Genomic DNA, 12,951 nt, shown 5'->3' with positions numbered 1-12,951 from the left:
TACATACCACCCCATCGCATATTTCTTATTTAGGAGATCAGGTAACAAATACTTTGAATTTATATAGTCAAGAATTTGGCAATTTTTAAAAAAATTCCTCCCAACTATAGCTGGATCACTCAAAATATATAGACCCTTAACATTTGTTAAATGGCCAAAGATATTCCTATGATTCCATGTTTCAGGAGAAATTGGTATAACCAAGGGGCAGAGAACTGGAAACCAACAGGGAGTGTAGTGAGACTCAATTTTCAGAGAATACATTATTTCCTTAATATCTATAGGGTTTCTGGTTCAAAATTTGTTTGAACAGGCCACTGATTGGTTAATTAACTAAAATGCATTTCTAACTTTTTCATTTGCAGACTGATAATCCTAACACTCTGACATTTTTTCAACTATGAGGCTGTCTGGAGATTTTTCCTATCTCATCTAATAGCACTCTCTCATAATTCTGCCCCATTCTAAAGAGAATCTCGTATAGTATTTCTCAAAGTGTATTCTAAGACATTTCTAGTCTGTGAGACCCAGGTTAATGGCAGTTAGGAAAGGGAACATGTTGTAACCCTTCTCAGGTTCGCTAAAGTGAAGGAGTTACACTGTGTATATGAGACAGGAAGTCGAGAACTGTTAAGTAAAAATCCACAGCAGCATGAGAGGAAGGCATATCAGCATCTGAGCTTAAGGTCCTGGAGCTCCTGCCTGAAAGATTTGAGCCTCAGACACAGTTGCTTTTCCCTGTGTCGTTGGCCATGCTTCTGAGGAATTCTTTTACTTTTGAGACTTCTTCCCTCCACCCAAGCACCTTTGTGTTAGAGAAGGGCTGGCTTTATGAAGGGCTGCTTTTAAGGCAAAGCTCCATAGAAGTTAAAGATAGGAGAGAAAATTGAATGAAATGGGAAATACTAAAACAGACATTGTGGTCTGGCTGCCTAGTTTTCAGTAGCATTTTTGTATATAAATTAGGTCTCATAGAATTCAGTGACATAATAGAAACCCACCCTCAGAGATTCTTATCTTGAGGTTTAGAGAGTCATTGAAACTGCCAAAAGTATAGAAAAATGTATTGGTTATGGTCATCTGCCTAAGTTCAGAGCTTTTACCAGACTCTGAAAGAATCTAGACCCAAATGATTAAGAGCTTTTAATGTGTAGTGAACCGGTAATCTTTGCAGTTGTTCTCTATCTTACAAATTCATCTTTCAAGCTTCATTTTTATGTCATTGAACTTCGATTGTCACAGTGTTTGATTGGTTTGTCTGTGCATTGACAGGCAAATACCCTGCCTTATAGGATGGTAGGGGGAAGGAAGTTAACATTTGAGTGCCTGCTGTGTGCCAGATGATCACTTAAATAAATGTATCTACACATATTTAGTCCTCTTAATGACATGGATGATGATGATGATAATGGTAGTTATCATCATAGGAGCTTAATCTAAGGATTTGCAGAAACAGGAACTATAGTAATCTTTACTACATTGATTTTTTTACAAATATTTTATTTATTTATTCATGAGAGACACATAAAGACAGGCAGAAACATGGGCAGAGAGAGGAGGAGGCTCCCTGTGGGGAGCCTGATACGGGACTTGATCCCTGGACCCTGGGATCACGACGTAAGCCAAAGGCAGACGCTCAACCACTGAGCCACCTGGTTGCCCCACTACATTGAATTTTTATAATTTTTAAGGTATGTATGATTCTACTCATTTTAATAGGAGTCATTTGGAGTTTTGTGATGTTTAAGCCCTGTGAGTAATGTCACATAGCTGGTGAGTAGTGAAACCATTTGTTGGAGGTCAGTATGACCCTAAGCCTACTCTGAAATTACGTTTTGCTGTCAAACTTCAATTCTTTATCTTTTAAATTACTTAATGTATTCTTAAGTATATACAGGACAATTAGTTAATATTTGATTGATTAAATCTGTTGGCCTCTTAGTGTGAAATCACAGAAACTGTTTATTTCCTTCCAAAAATTGTTTGTACCCTAATTTTTACTTAAAAATCTTAAGGAAAATATTCAAGATTTGTTGCTTGGTTTGTTTTCTCCCTTGCCCTATATACACAGTTTTCATGGTGCATAGCTTTTTAAGTACCTTGGTTATTCCATGGACATTATCCAAGTTGTATGTGTAACGTTAAACTTCTTTGTATTTGTGATTGTAATTGCTCCGTTTCATGTCTCTTAACGCTGTACCTCATATGGTCAAAGACTACCTCATGTTCATCTCTCTGTCATAGACAGCTTCCAGCAATGTCCCTGGTTTAGCTAATATTTTAATGAAAAATTGACATTTCTGTAAGGAATTGTCTATTTTTATAATTCTCAAGATATGATTGCTATTGAGTGATTCTTTTTTCTCTCTCTCTATTTTATCTCACTTCCATTGTGTCTTAACATTGACTTACATCCCTCTAAAAGAAGTGTGTGAGATAGGGAACTCCTTGGGAGTAGTTGCAGAGGACCTGAAAAAGTGCAGAAATTATCTTTGCCAGTGACTAAAGTGGAACCTGGTAGAGAGCACTGGATAATCACTGAAAAGTTTGAACAGTACAGTCTGGCAATGCCAAGTTGAATGAGATATTCAAGTAGTTATAGTATCAGAAAGATACATGTTATCCTGGTGTAACAGTAGTGCCATAACTCAGGAGTTGATAGAGCATAGAACTGAGATTTTCCTTGTGGAGTGGTGGGTAAGGGCTGCTCTGTGAGCAGTCCTTACATTAGAAGTTAGGGAGAAACTCCTAAAATAATTTCTTCTAAGCAGTGGGCAATAGGCACTTTAGAGAAAAGGAGCAGCAGCGCAAAGACGTGGAACACTGAAATCATTTAGCAGACTCGGAAAGCTCCCAAGAAATCTAGTGTGTCTAGAGCTGGAATGCTGTTTGTTTTAAATTGCTAATACAGAGAAGCTTGTAGAACAATTTTCTCATTTCCAGACTGTGTCTTACTCATCGTTCCAAGCAACTCTTCTTTTCCTGTCTTCCTTTCTTTCTTTTTTTTTTTTTAGATTTTATTTATTTATTCATGAGAGACGAGAGAGAGAGAGAGAGAGAGAGAGAGAGAGAGAGAGAGAGAGAGAGAGAGAAGCAAGCTCTATGCATGGAGCCTGACATGGGACTCCATCCCGGGTCTCCAGGATCAGGCCCTGAGCTGAAGGCAGGTGCTAAACCGCTGAGCCACCCGGGTTGCCCCTGTCTTCCTTTCTAACCATCTCATGTAGGATGCAGTTTGATAATGATTAAGCATTTTCATCTGTTGTTTATGGAGCTAGTCAGTCTACTTTATACTTAGACTTCAAATTTCTGTGCTTGCTTCACTTCTTTTACAACTAATTCACTATCACCACCAGCCATCTCCTGAGTCAAACCTTGGTGGTTCCTCTCTTTCCTCTTGTGTCCTTCATAGGCCATTTTAAATTCCCATGTGTTTATTTTCTTGGTCAAAATCTGTTTAAGAAAATGCAGCTATCTAAGCATACTAAGAGTAGCATCTCAGTGATATACAGACCCAGTGTCATTTCATAGAAGAAATTTACTAGATCCTGAAAAAGAAACAGATAATGAAAGCCATTGACACACTTAGTTGTGTAATTGAAACATTGTGTATGGGATGCCTGGATGGCTCAGCAGTTGAGCGCCTGCCTTCGGTTCAGGGGGTGATCCCAGAGTACCGGGATCAAGTCCTATATCCAGCTCCTTGCATGGAACCTGCTTCTCCTATCTCTGCCTCTCTCTTTGTCTCTCATGAGTAAGCAAATAAAATCTTAAAAAAAAAAAAAAAAAGAAAGAAAGAAACATTGCATAATGGACATGTTGTATATTTGAAACAATGATGGGACAAGGGCTTTTTGGGCTTGAATCAAGATTCTAGGCAGCCAGGTAATTAAAATCATGGAATTAAAGATTAGGAAATTGTTCTCAAGGGAAAGACTATATACTGAAGTCAAATGTATATTTTCATCCTAGGCCTAAACCCACAGCACTGACTGCTGAAATACATGAAGAGATTTCACGTTTGCCAACATCATGGGACTGGAGAAATGTTCGTGGTACCAATTTTGTTAGTCCTGTTCGAAACCAAGGTAAAAAAAAAAAAAAGTCTTATTTTTTTCATTCATTTGTTCTGAAATATTTATTGAACATTTACTATGTGTCAAGCTCTCGCGTAGATTCTGGGGGTACAGAGATTCAACAGGCCTGATCCACTTTAGTAAAGAAATGGAATAGATATGTCCAGTGGTCACTTCTTCCTTTTATATCCATGACAGACTTTGATAATAGATAATCTCTCCAGTTGAGCCCAGCATTTTTTGAGTATCCTTCTCGAAATACATTCTAGCTAACTAATGAAATTAATAAGTAATGGGAAGAAACTCATCTGCCCTCCCCAGTAGGAGAGACTCATGTAGAAACAAAGAATGGCATAGAATTAAAATTGATCTTCCTTCTGCAAGTGGTTTGGAGGAATCCTTCTATGCTATTTGTCCTCCCACTCTCCACCTCCCCCTGTCCCCCATCATTTAGTTTCTAATTACCATAAAAGCCCAGAAAAATGGATCCTTAAATTTTTTTTCTGGTAGATTTTTTGAGCTGTGTAAGGACCTTTTTAATTCACTTTATGTCAGAACATGACATATGATGGTACAATTTAACCCAGCTTCCTGAGTGGTGGCCTTGCAGAGCCCAGATTTACCAAAAGCATCACTCTAATTGCATTTTACCCATTATTTTCAGAAATTTCATACAATATGAGTAGATTTAATAACTCTTCCTCTAATAGTACTTGATAGCAAATTATCTTGTTATATTAAATTTTAGCCAACAATGACTTGGAGAATCATTTATACCATACTCAGGTTTATTATTTCTAAGCTCATTTTGAAGATAATTATAGCACACATGACTGATTTGTTACTATAAAATAGGTGTAGTATTTGCTGTCTGGAAACATTCTGATTAGTGTCTCCTGAGGATTATAAATTAATAACACCCAAAGATAAATTGTTCTTCCCTTTTCCTGGAAACTCTGTGATAATCAACCCCTCTCACTTCTCAGTGTTCACCACCAGCCCTCCAGTTCCATGCTTACTGAATTCTTGCCAAGTATTCTGAGTGTACAGAGCTTGGAGCAGGTTTTATAGCTGCCAGCCGGCAAGGCTTCTGTCCTGCAGTTGACATCAGAGATCTCATCTCTTTGTCTTTGCTTTTACAAGTTCTTCTGGAACTCTTCAGCTCTAGAGAAAGTGTGGATCCTGAAATGTCTCCCCTACTTTTTCTTTCCTGGGTAGGGCTTCTTTGGAAAGGAGGCTTAGGAAGTGAGAGAACTTTTAAGGTAATTGAGAAATGAATGGGAAGTGAAATTAAAGGGTTGGTGTTAAGAGAGGATTAAAATGTACTCTGTCATCAGATTCCTTATATCTATCTGACAAGATTAAGTAAATAATGCTTGTCAAGTGTCGATTATTGAGAACCTGACACATGGTTGCTTTCTCTGTAATACAGTGTTTATAGAGTACCATGTGTTAGGATTTTTGATGACTGAGGTTATAAAGATTACTGCAGCATGGCTCTTGTCCTAGAGACTTGCAGTTTAGCAAGATCTGCGAGCAAGATATAAAAATACAGTATGGTAACTACTTTAAGAAAGTGTTTTTTAAAATTCATTGGGAGCATGGGAGAAGGTCAAAAGAGAAGTTTAGTTCCACTCATTTCCCGAAAGATACAGTTGACTGGTGACGAGACAATAATCCAGGGGATGGAAATTAGACCTTTTAAAACCAAATTCTCAGACATTGGTTTTCTTGTAGCTTGGCAAAAACTATTGTTCTCTGATGTTTCATCTTGTTTGAGTGCTATAAATATGATTTGTACAGCATGGGCAATTTTTAAAGGTTCCTCTTTTGACTTCCTTTTGGTTTTCTTTACTTTAGGTTGGGGAAAAATTATTTTCTCTTCTTGAAAACTGGGCTCCTTGGAAATTTCCACTAACTTTAGGAACACCGCATTCTAGAAAACCCAGAATTCAGAATGACCCAAGTTAAGGGAATTCACAACTTTTCTGTATTCAGAGAGCAAATGAAAATTAACAAAAAAAGAAATATTGGGAAGACAAAATGAGGTTTTACTGTTAAACCTGAAAGCAGCTCTAAGCACCAGCCATATAGCTAGATTTATATTCAAGTGTGAGAGGGAAGAGAAGCTAGGCAATTGGAAGACTTGGACTTTCTGTCTTCTCTCTGCTATACTGTTGTTATTTATTATTATATCTTCAAGAGAGAGGGGGTGTGTTTCTCAGGTCACGTCAATTATCGTAAATGCAGTGTTTTCCTACTGTCTAAAATCTAGTTTGTTTAAATCTTGTTCTGAATACCATCTGTACTATTAGAGCTAGAACAGAGAGACCTTATTAAATTGTCTTCCATGCTGTTCACTTTATATACAAGATAAAAATAAATGCCAGAAAGTTCCAGTGATTTGCCCAGGGTCACACAGCTGAATGACAGGGTAGGGGTGGAGAAGATTCCTAATTCCTTATTCTTAGCTCACAGTGTGTTCTCCACCATGGGAAGGCTCAGCTGAACACAGTTCAGCTGTGAAAATCACGTTACCTAGTTGAAATTGTGGAAATGTGCTTACTGACCCTGCTGCCATGGCCCAGGAATGCTGGATGACCAAAATGGGGCCATTTCCATATTCTCAGGATGTTAGTTATTTCATGACTCTGGTGTCTCATGAAAGGAAGACTGGCTTTGTCTGTTAACTGTCTCTGATCTGGTTCTTTGTCACTCAATCATTTGAAAGATGGGTCCCAGGGATAGTGTTACTTGGATGGTTTCAAAAACAAGATGTGCAAGTTAATTTTGGCTTAGTTAGTAACTAGATGATAGGGAAGAAAATTTGAAAACTCATTAAAGTAGTTACAGATCTATAAACTGAAAAGAATATAAGCTGCCTTGGGAGACACCTAGCTGCTAGCATCTGCCAGCTGTTAGTTTTGTGACTTTGGACAGGTCATTGTTTCTTTCTGAGTCTCAGTGTACACATCATCAAGTGAGTAGTACACTAAATGAATTCAATATCTTCTTCCAAGAGTTTATCTTCATAGTTCAGGTGATCTCTTGGCAGCAAAAGCAGTATATGGTATGGATAAATCTGAGATATTTATAGGGAGAAGTTTGGGGAACACGTGAAATGGTAGAGTGGTTTGAGCTCTAATAGGCTCAGTCTAGGACCTGAGGTGGTATTGAGTCACTTGAGAGAGCTCTCACTTTAGGTGAGAAGCCCTAACTATAAGGGTGCCCCCTTTATAGCTTAGAAACAAGTAAAAGTTGGGATCCCTGGGTGGCGCAGCGGTTTGGCGCCTGCCTCTGGCCCAGGGCGCGATCCTGGGGGATCGAATCCCACGTCGGGCTCCCGGTGCATGGAGCCTGCTTCTCCCTCTGCCTATGTCTCTGCCTCTCTCTCTCTCTCTCTCTCTCTCTCTGTGACTATCATAAATAAATTAAAAAAAAAATTAAAAAAAAAAAAGAACTGTTTAGAAACAAGTAAAAGTTGATGGCTTCCAATAAAGTCACCCTTTTTTTTTCATGGATGTAAGTGTATGTCTACTTGTTCATAACTTGGGTCTTCCTGTTATAAATATACATTGAGTTTCTTCATTGCATCAGGCACCTATATGAAGAAGGCACATTTCCTGTGTACACTCAAGGAGATTCACAGTTTAGTTTGAGGAAAGCAATATAAGTAATTCAGGTAGAGTTTAGAATGTTGGAGGCTGAGCAAAGAGTGGTCTGGCTTTCTTTTGCATTCAGGGAGGAACATGAATCGACATTACCTAGGGAAGGTAGTATCCTGATAGTATTCTAATGCATAGTGTTCTTTTGGATACTCTTCTCTCTAAGTAGTAAATTACTAAATTCTGATTTATTTATTTTTTTTAATTTTTATTTATTTATGATAGTCACACAGAGAGAGAGAGAGAGTCAGAGACACAGGCAGAGGGAGAAGCAGGCTCCATGCACCGGAAGCCCGACGTGGGATTCGATCCCGGGTCTCCAGGATCGCGCCCTGGGCCAAAGGCAGGCGCCAAACCGCCGCGCCACCCAGGGATCCCTAAATTCTGATTTATTAAAGAGAACAAAGGCAACACACACTTTATGTAGAATGAATTTTTTGAATTTAATGTCTATTCATTAATTTTATTATATATTATTATTATTATTATTATATAATCTTATGATGTGTAAGGGAGTGCTCACCATTCAGATAATTTGGTGAATAATTTATTAGTACATTAAATAACCTCTTTTGTATGTAACTATATTTATATACCAATGTTTTGGATTTGGTACAAGCATATCTCCAAATCTCCAATTTGTATCAGTGGTAGTGGTAAAAAAGACTCTATAGTAATATAGACATTAAAATCTATGTTCATTTTTTCTAGAATTATGACAAGTTGAAATCCCAGTTTTGCTATATACATCCCATATTTTCTTCTTAAGTGTATTTATGTATTTACCCACATCTTTTGAGGAAACATAGAAAAATAATATTCATATAAATTACTTTAAAGTAAAACATTTTTCCAGGGCAGCCCCCGTGGCCCAGCGGTTTAGCACCACCTTCAGCCCAGGGCGCTCCCTGCATGGAGCCTGCTTCTCCCTCTGTCTGTGTCTCTGTCTCTGTCTCTCTCTCTGCGTCTCTCATGAATAAATTAAAACACACACACACACATTTTTCTTCTCTTAAAATAGCAACTATATTTCTAGCATATGCTTCTTAAGTACATATATTTTGTCCTCACCAGAGCATCCAGGTATTAAATAAAGCGGTTCCTTTTTCCTTTTTTTCTCTGACCTCTATCCAAGCTACTTTTTGTGTTCTTCTTTCCTCTGGGTGACACGTTTTGGGAGCCGTGGCTCTGCTGCTCTTCTTTTTCCCTTAGAACCATGTTGTTTTCAATTTCACTACCTCCATCTGCCTTCTTGCTTTACTTCCTCATTGGCCACCTTAGATACCATATTCATCATTACAATTACTCTCTTATCTTTCTTGGACTGTGTTGTACTTTGCCTCCTTGACTATGGTCAAATTGAACTTTCTATAATACATCCACACCTGAGCCACTCTTAGGGTTAGTTCCACCCAACAAGTAACTTTAGAAAATGCTGCTCCTGAGGGACACCTGGGTGACTCGGTTGAATATCTGACTCTCCATTTCAGCTCAGGTTGTGATCTCAGGGTCCTGGGATAGAGTCCCAAGTCTGGCTCCATGCTCAGTGAGGAATCTCCTTGGGATTCTTTCTCTCCCTCTCCTTCTGCCTCTCCCCCTCGTGCTCGATCTCTCTTTCTCTCTCTCTTTCTCTCTCCTCTCTCTCTATTAATCAAATAAATAAATCTTTTTAAAAAGAAAGAAAAAGAAAATGCTGCTCTTGAGATACTGAAAAGCTCAGCTCACATGTATCCTTCCATAGCTGTCTCTCAACTGAACGGCTCAGCATGCTGTAGACCTATATTATTTTTTCATTATCAAGAATACTATCACATGCTTTGCAGAGAGTAGAGGAGTGTTTTGAGTTTCATCTTATTTTGTTTTGCCTCCTAGAATAGTCTCAAGGAAAGCCCCATATAGTAACATTTGCCTTTTGGTGGAAATACTGAAATCTTGTTTGCCTATAAGGTTGTGTTGTTGATCGAATCTTCTATATTGGGCTGATCCTTATGAACAACAGTGGAACTCAAATAAATATATTATTGTGTCTCTCCACTCAGATTTTTCTGTGTTTCTTTGTAAGTGCTTCAAAGTTCTCTTAAGTTACATATCTTTCTTTTCCATCACCAGCATCTTGTGGAAGCTGCTACGCATTTGCGTCTACAGCTATGTTGGAAGCAAGAATCCGTATACTAACCAACAATACTCAGACTCCAATTTTGAGTCCTCAGGAGATTGTCTCTTGCAGCCAGTATGCTCAAGGTGAGTGCTGTATTTCAGGCACTGTTTACTTGGGTGTAGTTGGCCATTGTTGGCAAAGGAAAAAGGATGGTGTAGTAGAGACCACAGTGTCTGTAGTCAGAGCACCTAGGTGCAAGTTTTGGCCTAATCACTTATTAATGAGTGGTTCTCAAATAATTCACTGCACCATTCAGCAAAATGCCAATAGTTAGTATGCACTGAATGAACATGAGCTCTTTGGAGCCTTTTATGTACATTATCCAACAATGCTCAAAACCCTGAGAAGTAGATATCCCTATTTATAGACAGGGGACAGACATGAAGTTATTCTATAATATTTTGAAGGCCATATATTTAGAGTTTCAGTTCCAGCTAAAGTTTCACTTCAAAACATAACTCACATTAAAACCGCACTAACCCTGGTTTCTCTCTAGGAGAATGTTACAATTCTGTGCTTGGGCTTTCAGAACAGGGAGTGTGTAATGATGTAGAAAGCCCAGCTGCAATTGATTTAGAATGAAATATTCTCATTTTAAAGTTTTCTGCTGTCAACCCCAGATTTGGCCACTAGAAAATGAAACTGCTTAGGAATGATTATTTTGTCATTAGGCCTTTTGGTCTTTCTGAAATACTTATTAAACATCAACAATGTGACTTCTAGGCCCTGTGGAACTAAGTATCAAGACAGTCCTTACCCTCATGAAGCTTACACTTAAGTGAGGAAAGTAGAGGTCAAGTATTTAAAAGAACAATGAAGAAAATAAAAAACCACAGGATTACGGATGTGTATAATATAGCAAGGACTAGAGGAGGGTGATATAGACCTGATTTAGACTTTTTTTTTGCAGGAGGTGGTCAGAGAAGTCTTTCTTCAGGAAAAGCCATGTTGTGGTGTCTATTTAATAATGACAATAGTGGCCAAATTTTATTGCTTTTACAGGAAGTAACTAATTTAATCCTGTAAGGAAAGTCCCATTCCTATCTATAATTTATAAATAAGTGAACAGAGGTACAGAGAAGTTTAATTCTTCACACAATTTTGGATTTGAACCTACATGGTCAGTCTTCAGAGCCTCCCCACTTAACTGTGATGCTCTGGGTACCTTCCACATCAGGTGCCAAATAACTACTTTCAATTAGATGAGGAGGAGAGGATTCTTAGCTAGATGGCTAATGGATGAATGAAGGAAGTAACATTTCAGCTAAGAACAACTCTTGAGTATAACAAAGAACTATTGGAGTAGAAGAAAGAGAGAGAAAAAAAAAAAAAGGAAATGGGACCATTTCTTCTGTGTCCGCCCCTTTTCTAATAGGGGGGTAATAATTGTGTGTGTTATTCATCCTCAGGCTGTGAAGGTGGCTTCCCGTACCTCATCGCAGGAAAATATGCCCAAGATTTTGGGCTGGTGGAAGAGGCCTGCTTCCCCTACGCAGGCTCTGATTCTCCATGCAAACCAAATGACTGCTTCCGTTACTACTCCTCTGAGTACTACTATGTGGGAGGTTTCTATGGGGCCTGCAATGAAGCCCTGATGAAGCTTGAGCTGGTCCGTCACGGGCCCATGGCAGTTGCTTTTGAAGTCTATGATGACTTCTTCCACTACCAGAAGGGAATCTATTACCACACTGGCCTGAGAGACCCTTTCAACCCCTTTGAACTGACTAATCATGCTGTTTTGCTGGTGGGCTATGGTACTGACTCAGCCTCTGGGATGGATTACTGGATTGTGAAAAACAGCTGGGGCTCTAGGTGGGGTGAAGATGGTTACTTCCGGATCCGCAGAGGAACGGATGAATGTGCAATTGAAAGCATAGCAGTGGCAGCCACACCAATTCCTAAATTGTAGGATATGGGTCCTGGCATTTCCTGTTGACCACCATTAGTCACGAAAGGGGATCAATTTATTCAGACCGAAAACTTTTATAGCAGCAATTTCAGATTACAGAGAGATTCCTATGAAGATTTTTGCCTTTAAAATTAAAATTGCCTTTGATTTAAATATACCTTTCCATTAACCACTGGCCTACTTTATAGCTACGTAGTAATAAAATGCAGGATTCTGTTCATTATTTTGATTCAAATATAGTATATTTTTTAAAGTCTTTGGGAGAACAGACATTTTTAAAATATAAAAGTCACAAGAAAAAATGGCAATGATTATTAAATTTTTTTAATGTTTTTTTGTAAGTGTTCAGGTGATATATATTACAGAATTTATACGTAATTGTAACAGGTTTCACCACTGACCCTTTCAGTTAGATTTACAGGTATTACTTATGTAAGTACTTTGAAAACAGAAAGAAATTGAGTGTATTTCAATTTAAAAAACTATGAACCTTTACAAGGGTTATACTCAAATAATGACTAGTTAACCCTAAAATTATCCCCTGGATATTTGATGAGCCAGAGTCCAAGAACAGAAATGAGTTTTGATAAAGATCTGGATATTGGTTAAAGTATCTTTTGGTGTATTTTGCATTTGGAAGTATTGGTCCACCTTCATTGGGTGAGTGTTTATAGCTTAATTAATGGGATGTTAACAGTTTAGATTTGGACAGATCTCTGAGATCTCCAGGGGATATTTCACAGTGATACAAAATCTCTATCCTGAGTAAACAGATGGCCTCTCTTAGAAATGATGTGACAATCAGGCAGATTGGGCCATCAGAGTTCTAAAACATAAGCAAAAACCACAACCCTCTTGGAGCCAGAAGGGACTATAGAGCTCATGTGATCTGTTCATGTCTTTGCACAGAAAGAGTGACAGGCTTAGGAAAGGGCAAGTGGCTCATGTCAGGTGACAGAGGTGGTGAATGACAGGGTCAGATTAGAACTGAGATCTTCTAAGTCCAGTTCTCCTTGAGTGCCTTAGACACTGAGTCTCAGGACTTTTCGCCAGAAAATCCAAAGCGACCAGATGCTACGTACACACTTTGACATGTTCAAGTGTTAAAGTTTTGTCTGAAACTTCATGTACTTTTTTGTATTG

General features: G+C 38.4%; 1 protein-coding gene across 1 annotated transcript in view; it reads left to right on the top strand.

The window, feature by feature from the left end:
• The window catches only part of CTSC (cathepsin C), a 36,347-nt gene extending 24,316 nt beyond the window's left edge, over positions 1 to 12,031 (top strand). Inside the window, 3 exon segments of the mRNA XM_055320534.1 lie at positions 3,973 to 4,088; positions 9,851 to 9,982; positions 11,309 to 12,031. Of these exon segments, the coding sequence (XP_055176509.1) occupies positions 3,973 to 4,088; positions 9,851 to 9,982; positions 11,309 to 11,808 (748 nt within the window). The 3' untranslated portion in view covers positions 11,809 to 12,031.
• Positions 12,032 to 12,951: the final 920 nt, after the last annotated feature.

The sequence above is a fragment of the Nyctereutes procyonoides genome, unplaced genomic scaffold, assembly GCF_905146905.1.
Source record: "Nyctereutes procyonoides isolate TBG_1078 unplaced genomic scaffold, NYPRO_anot_genome, whole genome shotgun sequence".
Taxonomy (NCBI): domain Eukaryota; kingdom Metazoa; phylum Chordata; class Mammalia; order Carnivora; family Canidae; genus Nyctereutes; species Nyctereutes procyonoides.
This window is presented reverse-complemented; position numbering and strand designations above follow the sequence as displayed.